We start from the raw sequence: 26496 nt of genomic DNA, 5'->3' as shown, positions 1-26496 counted from the left end.
CAAAACAAAACAAAAACAGAATTAAAAACTAGATAATAAATACATTTAATTTTCTCATCAATAAGAGACTGAATTAATAAAGTTTTGTATGGATTGAATAATAAAATATTAAGTAGTAACAAAAATTAATCACAGTAAAATTATTTGGAAAATTTTTATATTGTCCCCAAAGATTATGTTTAAGCCGATCTGTGTCTCTGTGATTCATAATAAAGAAACTAAGAAATAGATTTTAGGATACAGAGAGAATAATAAAATGTCACTCTTCTACAGAGAAATGACATGTTTGGTGTCCACACAGCAGTGTGACTTAATCCTTTGCCTCTCTATTTCCTATCTTGCCTGTCAGTTGTTTGCTTTATGCACAATGACCACTAAGGTAGTGTATCAGAAGACTATCAGAGGCTATAGTATAGGGAAATGAGATACGTCTTTTGTTTGGTATCCATCCATCTGACAATGGTGTTCACATGTTTCCTCTGAGAGGAGACTAAGAAGGAACTGTGTCAAGTAAGAGCAACTTCTGATGTTACCAGTCATAGACTTGGAGTCCCACAACTCAGGAGGATTTTTTAAGTTCACTTATCTCCAAGTCACCTTTGTGGCCTTGTGAATATCATCTCTTCTTATTCTCATGTCATTTCTATTCTTGGCTCCTTGTCCTCATGACTGCTTCTCTGCTCTAGGCGCTATGTTCTCCAATAGTCAATGATAGTCTCAGAAGCTGGCTAGTTCTGTGTTCCTCCTGCCTGATGCCCTCGTCCTTTAGCCAGAAGTAGACTGTATAGCTCTCTTTGGGAAAACTATGTCCTTACTGTGATCTTTGACTTTTCCTGAAACAAAGACCAGGCATCCACCTGGTGTTTGTTAGGCAGAAAAAAGAACTGTAGGGCATAAAAATGTGAACCAATGTCTCTGCCTTGTTGAACTCTTGGTTTCCAGCAGGTGCTCATGGACCACAGGCTCCTCCAGAAGGCTTTGCTAAGTGGCTCTGCATTGTTTAGTTTCTCACAACAGTGACAAGTTATTTCTCAGACTCTAAAGGCAAAAAGAGGGGTCATTACCGTCCATTACCAGATTCTCTACTGTTTATTTCTTCATGTGTCTGTTCTGAATTCTCCTTTTCCACTCCATATACCATGACTGCTTCACCCCTCCTGAGTTCCTGCTCCACATCCTTTTCCTGCTTCTGCTTCCATTCAGGTTGGGATCCAAATGTGATTCAGAGAGGGTGATTATAAGAAGAGAATTAAGATACTAGCAATCCTGTAACATAGACACTATTTTGTTTACTTTTTTTAAAGATTTATTTATTTATTATATGTAAGTACACTGTAGTTGTCTTCAGACACTCCAGAAGAGGGCATCAGATCTTGTTATGGATGGTTATGAGCCACCATGTGGTTGCTGGGATTTGAACTTCGGACCTTTGGAAGAGCAGTCAGGTGCTTTTACTCACTGAGCCATCTCACCAGCCCCCACTACTTTGTTTACTTACACAGCTTACATAGCTCCCAGAACTCAGCGTGACACATCCTATGGTAATCTTCCCTTCAGGGATGAATGCAAGGCATACAGAGTTTATGAACTTTTCTCAAAGCCACATAGCTAGTGCATATTCATAAAAAGTAAAAAAAGAAAAAACAGTTTCACAGGGATGAACATACATGTGATAAAAACAAAAAGTAATTCATGAGCCAGGATAAAAGAACATGAGGAGGTGGGAACCAAAGCCTGGCTGAGTCCAGTATTATAACACTGGTATATTCAATAGTATGAGGGTAAAAAGTGATGCTATAGGGATGGGAAGGGTATAAGCCAGAGTGAAACTCCACCGTTTGATGGGCTGTTGACTAGAATGCTCTCATTTCTCCTGTGAAGGATGAATAGAAGGCTGACTTGCAGAGTAGACTGAGTTGTACCCTGAACGTTAATGACCAGTAGAGACAAAGATGAGAGGAGACATTTAAGGCTGTTAGATTTCAGAGTTGGTTTGTAAATGAACTGAAGTATGGAAATGAGAAGCTATTTCAGAATCCTGGTGGATGCTTTGGCAGTGAGTTGTAAATTTTATGCTGTCTTATTTCCAGCAAGTGGGAGTTTTTCTTTCATTGAGATTTGGCAATACAAGCTGATAATACTACTGTCTTCACAAGAAAAGAGTGGATGAAGAGGTCTAAAAGAGGAAAAAAAAATATGTCTATCTTTTTTTTTTTTTTTTTTTTTTTTTTGTCTTGTGTTCTGGACTTAAAGTCACAGCCCTGCCCTGAATTNAGTGGATGAAGAGGTCTAAAAGAGGAAAAAAAAAAAAAAAATTTTTTTTTTTTTTTTTTTTTTTTTTTTTGTCTTGTATTCTGGACTTAAAGTCACAGCCCTGCCCTGAATTGTATTATTGTGAGCATCTTGTCTACTTTCTGCTCCCCCACTCCTTCCTCACCTTCCTCCATTCCTGCCTCCTGACAGGGCTTTCTGCTTCCACTCACCACTACCACCTTTGTGCCCCTCTTCCCCGATTTAGATTTTCGTGCCAGACGTGAAGAGCAGCCATCTCATTTTGGTAAACACTAGACGAACACTTCTTAAATAGAAGCAACATCCTTTCCAGCAGCTAGCTTTGTTAAAGGGGCAGAGACTGTTCCGCCCATCAAACTGATGGATAAAAAAATGAGTAATATGTAAGTTAGAAAAATACTTCAGGAAAGATATGCCATCTTTACCAGTTCCTCAAGATAATCAATTAGATTGAAATTCATGACTGACCAGTAAGTGTGGAACTCTTCCAAAAGCAGCAGGGGGAGGGGAAGCAACTCCTGGAGCCCACCTGCTATCAAGCTTGCTCCCAATGCTGAACCTACACAAGAGGCAATAGAACCCTATTTGAGGGTCCTGACTTTTCTGTTCAGTATCTGTCATAAATGGGCTATATCAAAGGAAAGATTGGTTTACAAACCAGTCCAAATCTATGACCCTTCTTTTAAAATGGATCATGAGGGCCTTAAACCATGGGTCAACTGCAAAGTGTCATACTAACTTTGCTTCCCAAGCTTTTTTATGAATTTGCCTGAAAGCGGCATACCTTTGAAGAACGCGCGCTCATGTGTGTGTGTGTGTGTGTGTGTGTGTGTGTGTGTGTGTGTGTGTGTTCTCTGTGGAATCTTGAACATCTACCCCTTTTCTACCTTAGTTTATTTACCTATCAAATGAGGTCGAATACATGAATACTGTTATTAAATGGTTGTGGAAATTCATGTGAAATTTACTAAGAAATGACAACAACACTGGTTATACAGCAAATACTCAATAAATTTTCATTATTATTTCAGTAAAACCACAATTACAGTACAAGGATTGAAAGACAATTACAAACAATATCATGCCTGCCCCTGAGAAAGATCCACAATAAGCACTGTACTAAGCTCATACATTTCTTTATAATCATTTGATAGCAAAGGTAGTTTCCCCTGGAAAAGTTCAATTAAGAGCTCCTAAAACAAAGCAAAACTGTGTGGTGTGTATATGTGTTCATACAGTTTCTAAAGACAGAAAATTCTAACACAGACTGCCCACAGGCTGCTACTCCAAGAAGCTGTAGAATTGCCATTAGGTCTTAGTCTTACTTTCAGAAAAATCCATGGAAAGTGCTAGCAGAGAACAATCCAGGGAAAGTTACTATAGCACTCAAAAGCCTGGCCAGGTGGCTTTCAAGGTCTAAGAATGTGAGGAGGAGGTGTCCAAAAGCAGTCTCTAAAAGAGCCACAGGTCATGGGCAGCTCCTCCCAGTTGATCCCCTTATCTTTGCTGGCTCAGCTGCATGTCCTTGGCACATATTCAGGCAATGCACCTGTTGAACAAGAATGGATGAGAGAACTTTAAACAAGGCAAAAAGAAAGCTTAGCAACGGAGGGGAAAGTGAATACTTTCTAACCAAAGGCACTGCCTCTAACTAGATTCTTAGTTTGGGTTAAAAATTTAAAATCTCTCATAAGCTTTAGGTGGGTTCTCTTTCTCTCTCTCTCTCTCTCTCTCTCTCTCTCTCTCTCTCTCTCTCTCTCTCTCTCTCTCGTTAATATATTATTTACTTAGCAAATGTTTGTTGACCATTTGTCCTGCCACATGTCAGGATCTGCTATAGGAAAGAGGATAACAATTCCGACCTTGTATGACTGTTGTAAAGAGAACATGAGTTTGTACATAGAACGTGCTTGATATAATCATTAATAAGCATACCATCAGCTAGTTAATGATTACTATACTTTAGCATGCATGACCCTTAGCATAGAGCTTAACAATTATGCATTTGCCTGAGTAACACCCATAGATAGTCCAATTCTGAAGGTATAAAAGAAAGTGACATAGGAACGTGCATTTTTTAATGGATGTCACAACTGACTGTGTGGCCCATGAAATGGAACTAGAAGAGAAGTGGACTTTTTCTTTATGTTCTGCCCAATTTCCAAATGAAGATTCAGAGCCTGGATTCAAAGGTCTCCTGACTCCAGCAGCCTCTTAATGCTACATTCAATGTCTCTATTATTTGCAAGATAAACCTTTACATATGTCACCACACTTATATTTTTGTGATAAGAACAATATGCATATGACCAGGAATGATAGTAAAGTAAAAATGTGTTTGTATTTGCCCATTCCCAAGTTACTTTATGATACCAAAAGGAGGCTATGATTGACATATCATTATTATCTCTTGAGTAAATGTTCTAGAATAGAATAAATTGCATGTGGTTTTAAGATTTGCTTACACAAAAGCAGATACCCTACATCTATAATCCTGTATCTTGTTTTAATCTAACAGCAGTCTTCACGTGCTTCTCATTTCAACTCACCTATGTTACTCTTCCCCTGATCACAGTGTTCCTGACCGCTGTTCTCTTTCCTGATTTAGCCACTTCCTCGTAAAAGACATGAAGAGTATCTTTCAGATGCTCCTGAGAGACAAAAAAAAAAAAAAATGAAGAATCCAACATTCTTTTTATATATATATAGTATCAAGACATACTCTCACTGGCTCTGGTTTTTTTTTTTCACACACTCTTAATAGAACACATACTATCAGACATTTTCCCAGTGTGATAAATGCAGATTGTCTTGTTTTTACCCGTACTCTCAATGTTTTGAGTGAAAGTGTGTAGTTTGCCATGTATATTGCATGTTCTTATTTTCCTGTCATATCATTTACTCATTTCTTTTATTGGTTTGTTTTCTTTTCCTAACTTATATAAGTTTTCAGTGATATAAGGAGATTAGCCTCTCATCCTATTCTCTTTTATTGACTTTTATATCTGCCCATTAGAAGTTTTATTTTAATTCACATTACAACTAAATACTTTAAATTTGGACTTTTTTTTTCTTCCGAGTGCTTTTATCTATATATTTATGTATATGGGTGCTCCAACACTGGAGTGTCAATCACAATAGAAGTAAATCAGTTCTGAACTTACAATGATAAAAATGAAAATTATATTTCTAGCTTTTAAAGAACATTTCTGTTTCAAAATACAAGTAAGCCTTTGCCTTCAGTGGATTTATCACAAGTTCCTTTTTCTGAACAGCACTTGTAGCGTGTAGCAGCCTTAGATGGCTAAAGAGTCAGAAGATTCTGTTTGACTGTTGAATGTTTACTTCTCAGATGCTCTCTGTGGTTGAGCGCCAAAGCCACCCCAGCTAAGAGTCAGCCTCGCCAAATGTGCTCTAGGGCCTTCGGTAGTGTCTGGAGTAACTGTGTGTGCACTGTTCCAGCTGTTCCATGATGCTATGCTTGACTTCAGTGAAAGCGACTCATCTATCCTACCTAGAGTCCGTTAAAGAGAATAACTGTGTATTTGTGGGGGTGAAGGAGATGAGAATGGGATTAGAAACCTGCCTTGATTTGAACTGAGGATATAGAAGACTAACCTGAGTTAATTAGATAATTGTAATGACAAAGGATAGCAGAAGACTTGCAGACACTGTCATGGGTGGTTTAGAAGGATTTAATCAATGCTTACTAGATGATAGGATTGCCACGTGCTCAAATGTCTAAGACCCCTATAGTGTCCCAAAAGGAGGCCTAAAAGTAGCAACCTCAAGACTCAAACACAAGCATTGATTTAAAAGTAAGTTTAGTTTTCCAGCTTAAGCTGGAATTTGTTTCTTGTTTTCTTCTTTAAGTCTGTGGCCTTGACAACTCTGCACCAAGTGCTTTTAACTCTAGCATTAACTACAAGGAAGAACAAAACTTCTCTATAGTACACAGCAATGGTACTACATGAAGAGGCAAACAAAATACTCATGAGAACTTTTGGATATAGATTTTTGTTGCCTGAAAATTGATTTGCACTGCTGGCTCTTAGTCTCCAGGAATTTGTGGTCATGAAGGTCACCACAGTCATCCTTCTTGTTGTTGCCCATGGTCACCAATGCAGGTGGCCAATAATGAGTCTAGTTAGAAACAAAAGCTCTGCAGATGGGGGTGACACGAGTTTCTTAGTTTCCATCAGCCTTCCAGTCCCAACTTTCAATAAGCAAATCATTTCTAGTGCCTTGTCAGAGTATCTCCAGTGACTTTCCAAGTGGGTACATACACACAACAGATGACTAGGCAAATATTCTCTTGGGCACAAAACTGCTACAGGCCAGTGACATTTCCAAATCCCTATGGAAATGGAGTAGGTGTTAAGTCTTCCTGTTAAATATATCCTTTGTCTCAAAATTCTTCTAGAAATTTAATGAGATTAGCCAGTGAAACAAGTATATCAATTCCTATGATAAAGTGTATTCATTGAATATTAGCTATGTTTCTAAGCAGGGTCACTAGGATTAGATGACTTTAAGCCTTGACTTCAGTCTTGACTTATTAGTTGTGTCAACCTAAATACCTCAAGCAACTTCATGGTGACTGTCTCTACTTCATTGGGTCTGTGTTATTATGATAAATAAAGTATTGCATAAAGGTGTGTGGAATTGTCCCTGGTACATAACATTTGCTTCTAATAGTAGAAAACACGTATAAGTAGAGTATTATTTATTCATTTTATTAAGATATGGGAGTTCAGGAGTTCAAGGCTACTCTAGAAACACAGTAAGACCCCATCTAAAATTGAACTAAAATCTCAAAAAAAGTTCATTGATCTTATATCATGTTCACTAAATTGTAATTTCTGTAAAATGTAGTGTGTGTGTTGTAAGTGTGTGTGTATGTGTACGTGTATGGCTGTCAGAGGACAATTGTGTAGAATTGATTCCCTCCGCTTCTACTTGGGACCTAGGATTACCCAAGCGCAGGTTACCAGTCTTGTGCAGCTTCTTCAAGCTTGTGTACCAAGTACCTTTATCCATTGAGCTATCCGTGAGGCCCTAAATTAATAAGTATTAAAAAAAAATCATCAGTTGAGATAGATGGGAAGTACCATATGCATAATTTCACTAATTGTTTTGAGTACATCTGCAGCTATGGGCCACCCTGAAAGCGGCTTCTAATCTTTTGCAGATGTGCAGAAGATAGAATGTACTAGAACAGAGACCGTAGACTGAAACTATGTAAGAGTCAATATATTGAGTTCCAATATTGAGTAGCAATAAAATGTTAAACCAAGGTAACCCTTTAGTTTGAAGACCTAACAACAAGGGATCAAAGACATCCTAGATATTTAGTAAAAATTTGGATTTTTAGTAATGGTCTGTTTCTGTTCAAGAATTTCTGGTTTTATGCAGGCAGTTATTAAATCGCATGACATTTTGCATGTCTTTTACAAAATGAAAACCGGGTGTTTCCAAGTAATTTCACTATGAAAATAATACCTTAAGCCTGGAGACTATAACCACATGATATATTTCTGAAAACTGCCCATCTTTGTAGCTTAGTAACCAACCTGATGATCTGCTAGCAAACAAAGCTGGAGAAACAGGATGTCAGGAATAGTGTGTTGCCAGGTCACACAACCAATCACTCTTCTTTGAGATTGCCAAATGCTAAGGGTATTATACAGAAACAACAATTTAGTTCACAGAGCGTTTCTACCACGCATAAGGAATTGCTGTCTGGGTCTCAGGTGAAATGTTACTCTAATCTGTCAGGAACTGGGAAGGAAAGTTATTGTTCTCCTAGCAGGTCATTCATGACTCTTTCCAAAGAAAGCTGGCACCCTGTGGGGTTCTGGAAGCTTGAGGAGGATTTTTTTCTCTGTCCTGCTATGATCCACTATTCCCACTGATGGAACTAAGCAATCCTATCAAAATCTACACAGCTGGGGCCCAGCTCTGGCTCCTCCTTGTACCAGGCTCTTCTTGTGGATTTCCAGTTGATACCGGATGTCTGTTGATCCCCTTGCTTCCTTCTTTGCTCTCCCAGGAATGAAGTACAGAATCACAGGTGTGTTTTGAAGATTTGATCCTACCCTTGATTAACCTCCCATGAGCCTAGAGCCAATCTACTTCTATTTCTTCCATAATACAACGGTGAAATTAATGTCTGTCTTGCCTTACAAAATTGCCAAGATTGAATGACAGAAAGTGCCTCATAACATAGCTGATGATCTAAGAGACACTGACTGATGATTGTGGCAATAATAATTGTTCACTGATTGTGAGAAATGAAAGGATTTGGATCATTCATAGTTCCCTCAGTTGAGAAATGAAGCTGGTTCTGGGTTCTAGGCCAATACGACATTACAAATTATGTTATAAGAATTGAGTAAGAATGTCAAACAGAATGTACGTAGACTCAGTTTCCAAAGCCATGGTCAATTTCATATGTTTTGAAACATCCTATTTTATTGCTTCTCTGTTGCCTCTGCCCCCTCCCCTTCACTTCCCTGGAAAACTAATGGAAATAATTCCATTGTTGATATGAGACAACTATGCCTTTTTTATTAGAATGGGTGTACATGATTCCGACCCTTAGAATACTATTCCAGTCTCAAACCCGTCACTTCTTCCCACAGAGTCATTTACCTTGTAAACTAACAATCCCACCTCAAAGTTCAAGTCCCAAGTTTCTGTCTCACATGTCACATTATTGTCACTCTCTTTGGAAACCTCAATTTTCTGTTTTGGTTGAGATTCTGTCTCTAAATATATATACATACATTTAAACTGCTGTCATAGAAAGTCATGTCTGTAATCAGACAGTATTGCTTCAAGCCACTCTTGGAGCCAGTGCCTCTCCTGACTGCTTCTGACTGGCTGACTCTAGTGCCAAGTTCAACTATCAGGAGCTGACTGCAACAGCTCCAAGATAAATGCTGGGAAACTACTTTTGCCCCCTCAGTACTCTTTCGTTTACTTACACTTTGGGCACTGTGAGCCTGTTGGTGAGAGCCACCCAGGGGGTCTTGGAATTCCTTGCCCTGCTTGAGCCACTGTTTATAGTCTGCTGGAGATTGGCTCTTTGAGTAACCATCTGCCTGTCCTTCTGTTCTAGTGTGTTTATGAAATGGTGTCTTGTGCTTGTGCTTTCTCTTCTCTGCCCCAGGAAAGCACAAAGCTTTTGGAAGCTCTGGAATCTTGGCACTTGCAGGGTTAGAGCATGCAGCTCGGGGAGCTGGGACCTGGGAGGCAGGGCGCTAGCTGCCTGTTCTTGGCTCTCCTTCCCTTCATGCTTCTGTTTCTCTCTCTCTCTCCTGTTGTTTTTCAGGCAGTGAAGCAGATTTTAGTTCCTCCAGCAGCACAGGCAGCATCTCGGCTCCTGAGGTCCACATGTCCACGACAGGAAACAAGAGAACCTCTTTCTCACGCAAGTAGGCACTGACTCCTGCTCTGTAATTACGAAGCTATGCAGGTGACTTTCTGTCCATAAGATTGGGTGGAACCACCTGGATTCTGAGTTTGTTATTAGGAGTGAGGTTTATTGTTAAGTATTCCACAGTGATTTGCAACAGGCTGTTTCCTTACTTCGCCCCTCCCCCTGTCCTCCTATGCCTGAGCCTGCCCTCCCTGCCCCTGATATCTGTCATCCAGACCTTAGCTCTGAGCCCTCTTCCTTCCATTCCATGCTCCATCCCTTACTCACCTGTATATGCTCTGAGAAATTAAGCTTTGCACCCAGCCTGCCCCTTATGACCCTATCATTTTCTAGCCATCGGCAAAGCAGCTAAAGTCCTTTCAATAAAGTAGTCATTTACTTGGGAAGAAATGATTTAAAAAAAAAATTGTTAAGTTCATAGCTGTGGGCAGCCCACTGCCGAAGGCAACACAGAGCAGCTGGATGTGTGCCTTCTGAAGTCAGGCTGTCTTGACCTTACACTGGCAAGGCCCTCCAGAGACTGCATGACCCCGAACAAAGGGCTTCATTTCTCTATACTTCCACCTCTCATTTGCAAAATAGAGTTATCATGATACCTACCTTAGAGGGTTTCTGGCTAGGGCAGTGCTTGTGGTAGGCATTATAAATTGTTCACTATTAATATTAGTTGAATTGGGGGCAGAGGATTATGGGAAAATGCATGCCAATGTTCACACTTAGTGGGGGAATTCTAAGCTCAGGATTTTTCTTTTTCTTTCTTTCTTTTCTTTTTTTTCAGTACAAAAAAACTTAAAAATCTATTCTTGGAGAATTTCATACCTGTAAACAATGAAATATAATCCTACCTTTGCCTACTTCCTACCTCCAACTCCCCTGCCATCCCTTTTAACACATCCCCTTCTCAACTTCATATCCTTAAAAAAAAGTCTCACTATGACAAGTTAGCACTGCCAATCTGTGCACCTGTGTGTAGGGGGCACCACAGAAAAAGATTTCCCTTTCTTCAGCAGCTATTAGCTGTCAGCAGTTCCTCAGGGAGGCCCTTCTCTCTCCAATATTAAACGCTCAGGATTAAACTAACCATTAATAGTGCCATTATTCCTCAATACGTAGTCATTGAGCATCAACTGCAAGAATTCACTGAGAAAGCCATAATCACTCCAGTAATGCACAAAAATAATACAAGGGTAAATCACTGTGGAATATTTAATATGTATATATTATACACATACACGTGTGTGTGTACGTGTGTGTGTGTGTGTGTGCATGTGTGTGTATGTGTGCGTGTAGGCACGGGGACCATAGAGAGAGTGCAGTGGGGCATGGCTCTGTTTCTGATGGGCTAGTTCCAAGACACGTCAGTGATGATGTCAGAGGCTGAAGAGGCATGGTAGAGATATCTTGTCACCAACTAGAGAACAACTTCTGACTTTATTAAGTCATATTACTGTCCTGGGGCCATTACATTCAAAAATTCTCTTGAGGATTAATAGTATATGTTTTTAAAGATCCTTCCAATTTCCACAAGCTTAAAGCTCTGGGACACTGCAAATCTTTCCTATTTCTCCTGGTGCCTGATGTTTATAAAGGGAACCAAGATAGCTCCAGCGCAGTTTCACGTTAGAAGTAACTCATCTAGACAAAGCTGTAAGGAAAGAGTGGGGTTGGTCAACAGTAAAGAAGCACTATTGCTTTACCAAGCCCTCTCTTCTTTGTGTGTAAAGTGCCTCCTGCACCACAGGAGAGGGGCGTAAACACTCTTAGTAGGCATGAGTCTCCCCTGAGAAGTAAGCATATCCTCATGTGAAGGGTGCCAAGGAAAATGAGCCCCACAGGTAATTTTTATTAAGCAATTCAAAAGGACTTGGGTTTTCAATTAGATGTCAAGATGTCAATAACAAAGAGAAAACATTCTAGGCTGAAAATCAGCATTTTTTTTTGAAGAGTAATCAACAATTGATGTAATAAACATAAAAATATTCATGCAAATCAGATATTCAAGAATTGTTTTTATTGTTTAATTTCTATATATATATATATTTGTGCCTAATGAGTCATGTACAGCATGTGGGTGCTGCAGGTGCCCATGCCCTGGACCTCAAATGACCAGCAATTGGGTCACCTCATATGGGTGCTGTAAACTGAACCCAGGCCATCTATAAGAGCAGGAATATTCAATGAAAGGGGTGCTATTTGAGGGAAGGGTGGATTTGTTGAAAAGATTTTTGACAGGTGTTTTTTTAAAAAACAAACAAACAAACAAACAAAAAAAAAACCCAAAGTTGTAGAGACTAACTAACTCAAATTAACTAACTCGTTAACCAATTCTGATGTATCTAAAGAAGTTACTCTCTCTTTTTAACTACTAACACATTAATCAGTCTAGAAACTATAGAAGAAAGAATGAGATGTGGGTTTTTTGGAATTGGCATCAAATATATCATTGTTTATGAGTTAAATATTCTACATTTAGTCCCTATTCAGGAAAACAGAAATAGAGGGAATATCACTGAGTTAAGTGAGCTGATATTGGTAACTATATCACAAGGGTCGAGAATTTGGTTGAAAAACAGGAAAGGTGTATTTTTAAAAGAAAACAAACATGCTGCTTCTACTACTGAACTGTACTGCAATGAGCCCCGGTGCTGCTGGCCTGAACAACAGACAACTCACTTGCCACTTTAGGGGCTTTCAGATCAAAGTTTGGTAGGATTGCTGTCATTTGAGGCTCACTGCTTGGCTTCAAGATGTCTGACCTCCCTGTATTCTTACATCATCATCATCTGTACACATCTGTGTCTGAATTTTATCCCTTATTATAAAATCAGGTTGAATAAGGGCCCAGCATAATACTCTAATTTAAACTTAATTACCTCCTTAAAGGTCTTGTCTCCAGATTTAGTCATATCCGAAGTCTGGACAATTAAGGCCTCAACATGAAATTGGAATAGTGACAGTGACACAATCAAGTTCAAAACAATGACAGCCGTGGAAGATGAAGATGATGATGATGATGATGATGAAGAAAAAGAAGAAGAGGAGGAGGAGGAGGGAGAAGAAGAGGAGGAGGACAAGGTGGTGGAGTGGGAGGAGGAGGAGGAGGAAAAGGAGAAGGAAGAAACAGCAGTGAATGATGGTGGGGACACTAGCTAAAGTCAAGGGCCAATGACTAGGGAATATAGATCCCATGGATTCTGGTGAGGTTTAGATTTGTTCTTTTACATTACTCTGTTCAGGTGTTTAGAGGTACAGGATGAGCAGAATTTTCTCTTTTATATGAACTACATTGTTCTTCCTCCTAGACCAAAGAATTTAGGGTGTATGGAGGAGGCAAGCATTGGACTTGCTTTTCTGTGGCCATGACAAACATGGAAATCTAGCTTCTCCTTTGAAAATGATGACAATCACTGGTGATTTTTTTTTTTTTTTTTTTTTTTTTTTTTTTTTTTTTTGGTTTTTCGAAACAGGATTTGTCTGTGTAGCCCTGGCTGTCCTGGAACTCACACTGTAGACCAGACTGGTGATGTTTATTTCCATATTTGTTAACATTTAAAATGGGGTAAATAAAAGGAGAAACAGTAACAATTTAAACATGAAAAATTTTTAATTAGTTTTTAAGGCACTAGGATATGCATGTCCTGAAACACTTGATTATGTGTCTTATAAGACAAGCAGTGTTTTATAGCTTGAGGAGTTTTTTCTCTCTTTCATCTTATGAAATCACTAATTTAATGCTTGTCACGATCATGTACCTTAGTACTTTATTGCAAGGTAGATGGGGGAATGCCCAGGTGAATTGTCCAGAGAACAACTATATCTAAAGGACAACCTGATAAACGTGTTTACAGGACCAAAGTAATTTATTCCATTTCTATAAAGTGGGAAACATTGCTGTTAAGAAACTTTAAATGTCCGTGGTTTTACATTCCAGCTCAGCTACACACTCTTGTATTTCTCTTCCCAAGGCTCAGTGATCCATGGGTAAATGGAAAGCAGTGCTCGCACCATTCTGACAGGTTAAAGCCAAGTGCTCACAAAGTATCTGGAACAGTACCAGCACCCCAGAAGCCAGAAAGGATGGTTAACAGAATAAAATTTCCCAGGTCAAAGTTATGGATAGATCTCTATAGTCCCTCGTCTCTTGCAAGGGTTAACCATCCATATTCTCTTGTTGTCACATTGGGAAATACAGTCACCAGTGCCAGGCTTGGAAGTGAAGCATAGAAAAGAAAATCCAAGCCAGAGGACATGTTCCTTTGAGCTACGCATGAAGTTCTTCCCACCCTTGGGCTGCTGAAGTTGGTTTGTCACCAAGCCATCAGCCCATCTGTTTCATATAAAGTGTCTCCTTCCTTGTGAAAGGGAGACTCAGTCTATTTGAATGATTTCAAGAGGAAAGAACTTGTAAGTTTAGAATCTGGGGGGCTTGTTAGTGTGCAGTGCCCTTGGCTGACAGCAGTAGAGATTACATTTGAATTTAAATTAGTGACTGCAGGCACTGAGCCCACAGGCTTGAGCACTAACAATTCTCACTGACCTGCATCAGAGAGCAGAGGTGCTCAGCCAGCCATGCTGCTGCATGAGAATCTTCATCTTAATTTCCCTGTAATGCCAAGCAATACTCCTGACAGAACATGCTATCCTGCTTAAGTAGTTTCCACATTCTCTGGATGTTTTTCGACTCTACTGGATAACAAATCACTGGAACCAGATTAACAGGGAAAACCTAAACAAGCTGATCCTGTAACACCAGTCTGGAGCACACAGAAGTTGCACAAAGTTTCTGGAATAAACCTGTTTACTTTTCCAATTTAATCTTTAAACAAACAAACAAACAAAAAGACAGGTCTCGTGCAACGGAGGTTGGCCCTTCAACTTGTTAATAGAGTCAAAGATGACTCTAAACTACCTTCTTCCCCCAAGTTCTAGTGCTACAGGAGTGTACCACATCAGCCTAGTTTTCCAACCAGCTCTGCAAGGAAGTCAGGAAGTTTGTATTTATGGTGTGTGTGTGTGATATATGGTATGTGTCTATGTGAGAGAGAATGTGTCTGGTGTTTGCATGTTGTGTCTGTGTAGGGGTGTGTGTGTGTGTGTGTGTGTGTGTGTGTGTGTGTGTGCATAAAGTGGCCTTCCTAAATCTCTAGTAAATGGCAGTGCCAAGACTCACACCCTGTTAGCTCGTTTCAGCAATCATGCTAGACAACAAAAATTATAAGCTCAAAAGTCTAAAGATGAAACACAAGGTCTCTTGTGCTCATGATACAAGGAGAGCAAATATCAGTGGCCATATGCCCCAGTCAACTCTAGAAGTCTGATTTTCTTAATAATAACCGGCTTTAGGAAGGAGCAAAGGGACAATACCTTGGCATCTCCAGTCACAAGGATTCTAACTAGCACCTGTAATCCTCTTTCAGCCGAGGCCCTCATGGGCGGAACAATGGAGCATCATCCCACAAGTCTGGCAGCAGCCCACCATCCCCAAGGGAAAAAGACCTTGTGTCTATGCTGTGCAGGAATCCACTGAGTCCCAGTAACACCCACCCTAGTTACGCCCCTTCTTCTCCAAGTAGCAGCAACTCCGGCTCCTACAAAGGAAGTGATTGTAGTCCAGTCATGAGGTAAGTCCCCGTTTGTCTCCTAATTGCATGCTTCTTAATTTGTCCAGTTTAGGACTTTTCTTTAAAGGTTGGAAAAAGTATGTAACTTTTGATTCCCTATTTTAATATTTAATAAGATACTTCTCTTCTTTCTCACAGTTAGCTAATCCTTTAAGGGTTGATGCAGAAAGAACACAGACCACCACAAGCTAACACAACACCTGACAGTCCTAACAGTTCCTGGATGGAGAGGGGAAATGCCACGGTGGCAAGGGCTGTTCTCCTTTCTTAGGCACAGGGAGGAATTGTGCGGTGTTCATGTGATAATTAAATGCTTATTCAGCAACAGGGTCTGTGTGCCACACTGAGAATAAAGTGTGGTGAACAGAAATGGCCCTCAGGCTCACTGCCAAAGAAGGATTCTAACTATCAAGTAACAAAAAAAAAAAAAAAAAAAAACAAATCTAGATTATTCTGCAACTATCTGTTGCTATATGAATGTGAATATGTAAAAGATAGGGCAGGGGTCCAGTTCATGATGGAGTGGTCAGAGTGGCCACATTAACAAAATAAAACTGAAGTGATATCCGAAAGGTGAGTAGGGAGTTAATAGTAGGTTGAGGCGGGGTGGGAAGGAGAAGGAAGGGATGGGAGGAGGAGGGCTTAAAGGGTTGGGAACTGAACACAGGCCATACTGAGCATAGTGTATGCACGGGGAGCAAGCAGCATGGGGGCTGGAATTGAGTCCAGAGTTAGAGGAGAACCTGGCAGCCCTCCACAGCCTATTCTCATTAGTCAGCGCTCTTATAGCCGGGATGCCCAGGCATAGCCAGGCCTGAGAAGGGCCAAGATTCCAGCTGGGCTATGTTTGCAGAACATTGAGTGCTTCTCCACAAAACACACTGGGAAGAGTGGAGTGGCCTTGTTCCCTCTGAACAAGGAACTTTCCATTCCCATCAAATCAGCACATGAATACTGACAGTGACTTCAGGACAGTTTAAATTCAACTGATAATAAGCAAGATCTTTAGGCAGGGGCAAATTGTGAGGAAAATTAGGTCATTTTGCTCTCTCCATCCCCCCTGATCTCCCTTCCCTACCACACACTGTTCTTTAATATAACAACTGCATGTTAATCTGAGCTGATAACCCACACCCATAGACAACCATGAACTACCTCATATAAAACAGTTCCTAAGCCTTGGAATGCAGAAACATCCTTCCACAAACACACATACACCTACCTCAGTCTTCCTTGTAACAAACAGCCCTAAGATTGGCCAGTGTGTTACAGTCCATCCCCTGACAGTCAGCTGTTCTGAGACTTCAGGGCCAGCACACTGTTGTCATTCTTCTCTAGCTGTCAGTTGGACTGCTAGAGCAGAGTACCTTAGATTGGGTGACAAACACTAGTGAGGCGTTTATTCAGTTCTGAAGAATGAGTCTGAAACAGAGTCAACACGATCAAGTTCTGGGGAGGACTCATTTATGTGTTGGAGATTCCTCTTTAGTGAATCTTTACAAAGAATAAAGTGATCTAGAGAACTCTCTAGAGCTCTTATAACATTTGTATTGGCATATATTAACGGTATAAAATAATGTTTTCATTGAGACTTTTATACATGTATAGAATACATTCAGATCATATTTACTCTCAATTCCTTCGTCTTCTAGTACTTACGATCTCTGGTAAGAACATTAATCCCATTACAAAAGCTCAATGCTCATTATGTTTTAATTATGTCCCAATTTGAAGGGTGTGTACACAGACATCTAGTGTATTATCATCCTTTTATTGCCATAGAAAAGAAATCAGGCAGAGCTGGAGAGATGGCTCAGTGGTTAACAGCACTGTGTTCTCTTCCAGAGGACTTAGGGTTCAATTCCCAGCACCCACATGGCAGCTCACAAATGTTTGTAGCTCCAACTCCAGGGGAGCTGATTCCCTCATACAGATATGCATGCAAGCAAAACACCCCAATGCGCATAAAATAAATATTTGTAAAAAGAAAAGGAAACAGGCACAAAGTAACATCTTATTGCTTGAATTCTCTCAGAAGGTCTGGAAGATACATGTCGTGTGGAGAAAATCATGGTGTCAAACCCCCAAATCCAGAACAGTATTTGACTCCTCTGCAGCAGAAGGAGGTCACAGTGAGGCACCTGAGGACCAAGCTGAAGGAGTCAGAGCGCCGACTCCATGAGAGGTACATCTGGGTTTCCCACACCAGGAGGCTTAGCACAGTTCCTTCCTCACAGAAAGTGACACAGGGACCAAGACTATACTGAAGAATGAAAGGCAAAACTATTTTTATTTTACTTTTTAAGTCTTCAGATTCATTTCACAAGTGTTTTTGCCTTTGTTGTTGCAGGAGCTCCTGGGAGCTACTAGGGTAGAGGAGATCCTTTCTCCTGGGTGTGGTCAGTTTTGCCAGAAGGAATTGGGTGTGTACGCGGCTATTTTTAAATGGCAGAAACACTTGTAGGAACAATCTACTTCCAGCAGAGCAGGTCACAGTGGCCTAGTCAAGCAAGCCCCGATAATCTCTGGAGAGAAAGGAAAGCTTTCTGACTCCTGCCAGCTCTAGCTATGCTGAAGGAAGAGCTTCGTTATTCTTGGACTATTGTTAAGATGTGAGGGAAAAACTAAACTAAGCAATAAAACAGTGTCGTCTAGATGTTATCACAGATAAAACGCAAAAGAAAAAAGAGAAAAAAAAAAAAAAAGTCCCAAACTTTTGATATGTTAAGAGCAAGCCAGATTTTTTTGCTTTTTAGTTTCCTCTTGGGACAGTACTCTTAGATGTACTAGCTGTAAGTACAGAGCTGCATTCTTAGTGGGAGCAGTACTTGCATTCTCTAGGAAGTGACAGTCTCCAATCCTGTGTTGCCACAGACAGGATACTGTGAGGAATCCGTTACCTTGACTGGTAAATTTGGACAGACAGTACAGGCAAGGGGTTTTCATCTTCCGATTTAATTTGACTTACACCTGACTGAAAGAGACATGAACTTTGTGGACTACTGTGATTTATGAAAAGTCCAGGGGAAGTCTTGAGCCCTTGCAAGAGGAGGCATAAGAAAGCAGGAAAACTTGGTAAAACTGGCAAGCCTAAATTTAAAGAAGCAACACTATCTGCCCTCAGGTACATGAAGATGTGGACTGATTGATCATTGTATTCGCAAGTAACCTGAGAATATATATTTACACTGACTTTGAAAAAATTATATATAAGAATTTCTTGGTAAAGTTTTTATAATAGGTTATTGTGAATAGTAAGACATCTCATAGTCATCTCAGCATATTGCAGATTGATTGTTCTCTGAGATGAGAAAGAATAAGAAACTTTTAGAAAGCTCTTCTTGAACATATAACATTTCACTGTTTAAAGAGGATCACTGGAATATAATGACTATATATATATACAAGACAATACAAGGCTATAACTGATTTTTTTTAGCTTCTCTTTAATCGGTACTTTCTTCACAACTGTTCATATATTTATTATATATACATATATGTATATATGGAATAAGCTACAGAGTTAGAAGTAGACTAAGAAATCAATAGTAAAATACAAAATAAGTTTGGTGTAGAGGATAATGCTAATGAAGTACTTGGAACATACTCTGCTCCACATTGAGTATTCAAAAAGGAAACAATGGCAGCTATTTTGATTCTGGTTCTGGTTACTATTATTAACTTAGCTGTTTTACAATTAGAGGGGGAAGTTCCCTGGCTAATACTTGCCAAAAAACAAAACAAAACAAAACAAAACAAAAATCTGAAACTGAAACTTATTTTGTGTTGGAAGAGCATGTGCTGTGGCTGCTGTCGACTCTTAGCTATTTCAAAGTTGACTTTGCTTATAACTGTGCCTGCCTTCCCTATAGGGAGTCTGAAATCATGGAGCTCAAGTCTCAGCTGGCTCGAATGAGGGAAGACTGGATTGAGGAAGAGTGCCACAGAGTGGAGGCACAGTTGGCACTCAAAGAAGCCAGAAAAGAGATTAAACAGCTCAAACAGGTCATTGAGACTATGAGGAGCAGCTTGGCTGACAAAGATAAAGGCATTCAGAAGTACTTTGTGGACATAAACATCCAAAACAAGAAACTGGAATCTCTGCTTCAAAGCATGGAGATGGCACACAATAGTTCCCTGAGGGATGAACTGTGTCTTGACTTTTCCTTTGATTCCCCAGAGAAGAGCTTACCCCTGAGCAGCACATTTGACAAGATGGCAGATGGGTTATCTCTGGAAGAACAGATAACAGAGGAAGGTGCCGACAGTGAGCTTCTGGTGGGAGACAGCATGGCCGAGGGCACCGATCTGTTAGATGAGATGGTGACTGCCACCACCACAGAATCCGGCGACCTGGAGTTTGTTCATTCCACTCCAGGGCCACAAACCCTCAAGGCTCTCCCCTTGGTGAGCCAGGAAGAGGGCATTGCGGTGGTGGAGCAAGCCGTGCAGACCGATGTGGTGCCATTCAGCCCTGCCATCTCAGAGCTCCTTCAGAGTGTACTAAAGCTGCAGGACTCCTGTCCCACAAGCTCGGCATCTCCAGATGAATCTGGAGCTGACTCGATGGAAAGCTTCTCAGAATCTATCTCTGCCTTAATGGTTGATTTAACTCCAAGAAGCCCCAACTCAGCTATCCTTCTGTCTCCTGTGGAGGTCCCATTCAGCAAGGAGGCTATGGAAGCCCGTGCAAATCGCCTCATGAGAGAGCTAGATTTTGCAGCCTACACAGAAGAAAGATTGGACAGCGTCCTCACGCTTACCCAGGGAAGTGTTGTGAGGCAGTACTGGAGCAGCAGTTTCTTGGTAGATCTACTGGCTGTGGCTGCCCCTGTGGTACCCACTGTTCTGTGGGCATTCAGTACTCAGAGAGGGGGTACAGATCCTGTCTACAACATCGGAGCTTTGCTCCGCGGTTGCTGTGTGGTGGCCCTACACTCACTACGCCGCACCGCTTTCCACATGAAAACCTAATTAGTTGTTACTGTGTGCCAATGTATCTGTGTGGCCTGGTGCCAGGTAGAGCAACAGCAGGTGGTCCGTGGAAGTCTCTATTCTGTCAGTTTTGCTCCTCGCTATTTGATTTGCACTATAGTCAGTTGAAGCCTGTTCACTGTTTAAACCAGAGGTATTTTCCAAGGCATGGAAACCTGGTTCTGGTAGCTGTCCCACCAGAGTGGTGTAGAAAGCATGCTTATGCCCCTGCCGTGTTGTCTGAGGTACCCGTTCTTATACTAATGGTTCAGGAAGAGAAAATGCAGTCTGCACTTTCACCACAGCCTCTCTAAGGCTGGCATGTTAACTCCTTGCTTTGCTTTGTGCCGTTTGAAAATGTGTAATTGTTCCAGCATTCCAATGCTCTTGTGCATAGCAGGGGACTGTAACCAAAAAATAAAAATGTACTTGTGTAATTGGTTCAAAGAACACTTGAATAGCTCTTTATTGTCTTGAGGTTGATAAAGTTTGAGTGGATTTTTTTTTTTTAACTTAATGTAGCTCCAAAGTCTTAAAAGACTCGTTTGCTCTTAAACCTGTCAGTTGATGAAACTATGTAAATTTACAATGTACTAACTTATTTTTTGCTTATTATATATAGTGTTTTTTGGAAATTGTTTGTACCCACACACTTCAGCATGAAAATAAAGGTTAGTGTTTCCATTTAAATGTTCGTCTCCTACAATTGTGAACTTACTACTATATAAGACAAATAAATAGACCATTCTTTATCAAAAAGATTCTAAAAAAATGAAGCTAACCAGAAAATGAGAAAGAAAAAATAATTCCTAAAACCAAAATGAAAGCCTGGAGAGATGCTCCGTAGTTAAGAGCAGAAGTCAACTACTCTGGTGAAGAGCCTGGATTCCACTACCAGCACCCATGTGGCTCACAACACAAATACTGTGGCATATACTCACAAAGACTCTCTCCCTCCCCTCCCCTTTGTTCCCCTCTATTACTCTTCCTTCCCCTCCCTTTCCTTCCTTTCTCCCTCTCCTTTCCCTTCCTCTTTCCCTGTCTCGCACACACTTAAAAATGAAAATTCTTAAACAAAAAAAGTAAATATGCCCGACCTTGAAGAGTATTATATAGAAAATAAGGGTAGCTCTTTTTATTTAAATAAGGCATGCAGCTGCTTGCACACATAATCAGCATGTTTGAACTCATTCCAGGAAAGGTGGGTGGCTTTTTAAGCTTGCTAGATTCCCAGGAGAGGGAAATTCCAAGAGTAGCATCTATTTTCCATCCTCCTCCTCTTTCAATGGAAGGACTGGGGTGGATGGGGGAAGGGATCTGCAGTAATTATTCTTAGTAGCCTTGAGAAGTAGGTGTTCTACTTTATAAACAGGGAGCTAAAAGGCCACAGACAGCAAAACTGCTCAAGATCTCTAAGTTCATTTTCAGAGCCAAGAGTTAATGTATGAGCTATGAAAATGCCTCTTCTACCTCACTATAGAAATGGAGGTGACCTGGGAAGTAGCTTGTCCCCCCAAACCTTTTCCTCCATAGCACTTTAAATATGTGCTGACATTGTTTATTTGTACCTGTAATATCTTATTACCCATATTTCCTATTGATATGCTAGCTCTGTGAACAGGGCAAGGATATGTGTTCTGTCTTGTGCATGGATGTCAAGAACTTAAAAGAACCTGCCACATAAATCTGAAAATCATTGTAGAATAATTCATCCAACCGCCACTAGCTGGGATCTCACGAGCCAGTTAGCTACTTTACTGGGTTGGTCACTAATAGGCAGGGAGGGTGCTTCCATGCTTTGTCTGTGAAGAGTCCAGTGCTTTCTAACATAACTTTAGGCTGAGGTATGTGCTTTGACCCAAGAGAGACAAATAGCAAAAGCTACAGAAGATACCTCTGAGTACCATCAACAGTAAATCATGGGAAACAATGAGAAACATGTTACACACACACACACACACACACACACACACACACACACACACACACACAGAGAGAGAGAGAGAGAGAGAGAGAGAGAGAGAGAGAGAGAGANAGAGAGAGAGAGAGAGAGAGAGAGAGAGAGAGAGAGAGAGAGAGAGAGAGAGAGAGAATATTTCAACCTCTATATTTTAGGAGCATGGCAGGGTAGACAGGCAGCTGGCTGGTTCATATGGGGACATGTAGATAAAGTGGTTAAGTTGAATAGATCAAGATAGAAATAATAGGTGAGAGAGAAGGAAGCGTAAAAGAAAAAGGGCTACATTAAGTATAACTCAAAGGTTTTCATTTTGAGCAACTACATCAATGAGTATCATTTGCTGAAAATGAAAAGCTCGAGAGAATCAAATTTGGCTGAAAAAAAAAAAAACACCAAAACCCTGAGATATCTACTAAAATAGCTATGTGGAGATGCCAAGCAAATGACTGCATGTATACATATGGAGACACTAGGAACTGCCAAGCCTAGCTATAAATTTGGGGCTCCTTCACTCTGCATAGTACTTAAAACACAGAACAGACGGAATCATCCAAGAAATGAGAAAGAAGGCCAAATACTCAGTCCTGTCTTACTCCCACATTTAGACACAAGTGAGGAATGAACAGACAAAGGCAGAGAAGAAGCTGCCCCAAAGATCAGGAAAATGGAAGAACGGGGTAAAGAGGAGAAACAGTGACTCGAGTGAAGTGTTAAAACTCTGTGAAGAAGCTGCATAACATGAAAGACATAGTGTGGTCACTGGCTTTGACAACAGTGAGTGTCAGTTCAAGGGATGGAAGTCAGACTGGACCTGCTTAAAGAGTGAATGGAAGCCCAGAACCTAGCCTGTTCATGTCAGGACCACACTCCCAGGCTAATGCCGGATATACACCTAGTCCACTCACCTTGCCTCCTAAATTCCCCCAAACCTCCTCCACCTGCACCAACCCCACAGTCCCAGGTATGCTTTCAATCACTCAGCCCCCTCACTGTCCTTGTCTAATGGGTTCCCCCATATTTCTGGTCCTAGATCTGATCACACAGCTCCTGCAGCAGAGACAGGCTAGACTCTCACATCAGACATACAACCAATGAAAGTAGTGCATAAGCCCAGGTCACATCACAAAAACACAATGTAAAAGGTCAAAAAACAGGGCCCCCAAACCCACTATAGAAATGTCTTATAAAAGTGTTTGCCAATGAGAATTATATAGATTATTTAGACAGAGAATTTAATAGTCATAAACATGAAAGAATTTGTGATGTTAAGATATAAACAAATTATCTTCATGAACTAAAAAAGGGATAAGAATAAATTCCTGAATGATGTTCGTGAAAACACAAACATACAGCTGACTGAAATGATGAACATAATTCAGGATTTGAAAAGTGAATGCATTAAAAATATATGAGTAATGAAAAGAACTCTTTGAAGTTGGAATAAAAAAAAACCCTCAATAATGCAATTAGAAAACAAGGCATACAAGAAGACTCGACACATATGTACAAAGGGCTTGATGTCCTCCTCCAAAGTCATTGCTGCTCTATTTATAACAGCTAGAAAATAGAAGCAACTTAAATGCACTTCAACTGAGAAATAATAAAGGTGGGGGACACAGATAAAAATCTATACAGCTGTAGAGATTAAGTCATGTTACTTTCAGGCAAATGAATGAAACTAGAATATATTCTTAATGAGGTAGCCAAGACCCCTGTTTTCTCTTATTTATGGATCCTAGCTCTGCATCTTCAGGGATGACAACTACAGAAGACAGAACAGTAAAAAAGGTCCATGGGGTGGTAATGAGGACTTCTACAGAGGGAGCTACCAGAATACAGGTGCTATGAAAGGGAAATGGGGAAAATGAGGAGGGACTGTTACTAGGGAGGTAGAAGGAACAATACCATTGTTTGAAAAAGGCCATAGGGAATCATGTTTATACATACATACACACACACACACACACACACACACACACACACAAATCATTACGTGTGTATACAAACATATGTACAGTTTGAGTGGAGTTATGTCGCATGGGGTAAAAATGTTCTCCTAAGAGAGGTATAAGTTACCTAACAAAAAAATCTCAGTGCCAGGCATGGAAACCTCTCTTCAACTTGTTAGGAGAATATATACACACACATGTGCACATGCACGCACACACACACATATCCTACTAGTATATGTGTGTGGGTGTACATGTAATAACTAAATAAGAGCTCATGAATTTGACAGGTAGTGGAAATCAGAAGACACGGAGAGGGAGAGGGGTGGAAATGATGTAACTGCAGCTCCTCATGTAATTAATTCTCAACAACAAAAAGGTGAATGAAAGGAAGTGGAAGGCAGAGTGTGTGGTCAATCTGCTGTTGTCTGCTTTAAGTTTTACTTTGAAGGAAGGACAATGTGCAATAGCAAGGAGAAGATACCAGGTCCTGAGTTTGATTATGAGTGAATCATTGAATGGAAAGAAACTGATGACAAAGAAAGGGTTAATTGAAGAAACAGAGTCTAGGGAGGATCTTGTCAGGATACACTATGAAGAGGGCTCCCTCTGAGAAATCTGTCTACTGAAATGTACAGTTGTGAGGTACACATATATGTTCTTACACAGTAGCTTATCTTGCAGTTCTAGTCAGCAGTACAGGGATTTGGCTAAAATGGAAGGGAAAGCTATTCAGGGACATGAATATTCGGAAGTGTTCCAAAATAATGAGCCATACTGACTCAGGTCCTTTCCTGTGGTCCAGCCCAGACTAAGAACCTGGATACTGCCTGCCTCCTTGAAGCCCCTCCTTTTGTTTATTTTTAGTCATTGCTAAATTAAGGCATTTTAACTTTAAGAAATTATAAACCTGTTTGTGCTATCTGCTCCGTGTTGTCATCAGAGACCAGAATTCCACCTTGCTATCAATTCCAGATGGATCTAGAACAAGAACTACCAAGAGAAAAGATCTTCACACACCACACAGTTGTCAGCAAATTGGAGGCAGATGATCACCAGCAGCAAATTGCTTCCTTGCATCCTTCCCAGAATTGAAAAGCTTCAATTAAAATTTGTGTCTCTAACCGCTGCATATCCTATGCACAATAAAACTGTCACATAGGTGAACAGGGATCCTGCCACACCAATTTCTTTTCCTTCTTTGCCTCTTTCCCATCCTCCTCCCTCTACTTTAGAATGTCAGCATGTATAATCTGTGGAAAATTACTGCTATGATTCAGACCAGTCTCTCAAGTGACTTCCTACGAACAAAAAAACGTATGGAGCATGCTCGGTTTTTGGAAGCCCAAGGCATTGCCTAGTTTTCTGAACAAGAGGATCTGATCTGGCAGACAGAAGTGCCTCCAAGTTGCTTTCAGTAATTTGGGTGCCTGTGGTGTACAAAACAGACAGGAAAATAGAAACAAAAAGAACAATTCCACAAACAGCTACCACATCAAAGCAAATGTTAAACATTTCCTAAGGTTAGGTGAGCAAACATTTCAATTTATAAGAAAAGATTTTTCCCAAAGGGCTATGCTGACCTTTCGGAGTGGGGATGGGGCGTATGCACAATGCACTCAGATGCCAAGCACGCTGACATTTGTGGTAGAAGGAAGCCTGCAATCTACATTTGTCATAGGCCTCACCCATGCAATTGGCTCTATTTCTCCCTTTACGATTTTTCTTTTTAAAAGGTTTGGAATATTTTCTTTACTTCCTTTTTGGGTCAGTGAGTCCTTACAAAATGCCTGTATTCCTAATCCTGACAGGTGAAATATGTAGCAATTTAGAAAAATACATTTATAGCAAACAAATCTTGACACAATGTCCACAAACTCCTGACTTTAAAAAGAAAAAAAAAAGTAAAGTAAGTCCAAATAAAATGAAATTAGGTTTCTATCAGTTCATTATTTTTAAACCAGACAACATGGGGGCACACACTTTTAATCCCAGTAATTAGGAGGCAGAGGCAGGCAGATCCTAGTTCTAGGCCAGCCTGGCCCACAGAGTGAGTTCCAGGACAGCCAGGGATACACAGAGAAATCTTGTCTCAAAAAAAAAAAAAAAAAGTGATAATATTATCATTATTTTTAAAATACTAAAAATGTACTCTGTTACAACCACCAACTTTGCCTGTCATGACTTTAACAATGACACTAACAAAAATTCCAATTTTGAAATCCAAATAATATTCAGAATTTTGTTTTAAGACAA

General features: G+C 40.3%; 1 protein-coding gene across 5 annotated transcripts in view; it reads left to right on the top strand.

The window, feature by feature from the left end:
- Positions 1-21021, top strand: part of Sybu (syntabulin) — a 104222-nt gene extending 83201 nt beyond the window's left edge. For 4 of the 5 annotated variants that reach the window (XM_021216411.2, XM_029548039.1, XM_029548038.1 and 1 more), the window contains 4 exons: positions 9629-9731; positions 15154-15357; positions 17393-17542; positions 19230-21021. In XM_021216411.2, coding sequence (XP_021072070.1) covers positions 9629-9731; positions 15154-15357; positions 17393-17542; positions 19230-20331 — 1559 coding nt within the window. In that variant the 3' untranslated portion in view covers positions 20332-21021. The remainder of the gene's footprint in view (positions 1-9628; positions 9732-15153; positions 15358-17392; positions 17543-19229) is intronic. The other variant, XM_029548040.1, reaches the window with a different exon arrangement.
- The last annotated feature ends 5475 nt before the right edge of the window (positions 21022-26496 follow it).

The sequence above is a fragment of the Mus pahari genome, chromosome 17, assembly GCF_900095145.1.
Source record: "Mus pahari chromosome 17, PAHARI_EIJ_v1.1, whole genome shotgun sequence".
NCBI lineage: Eukaryota > Metazoa > Chordata > Mammalia > Rodentia > Muridae > Mus > Mus pahari.
This window is presented reverse-complemented; position numbering and strand designations above follow the sequence as displayed.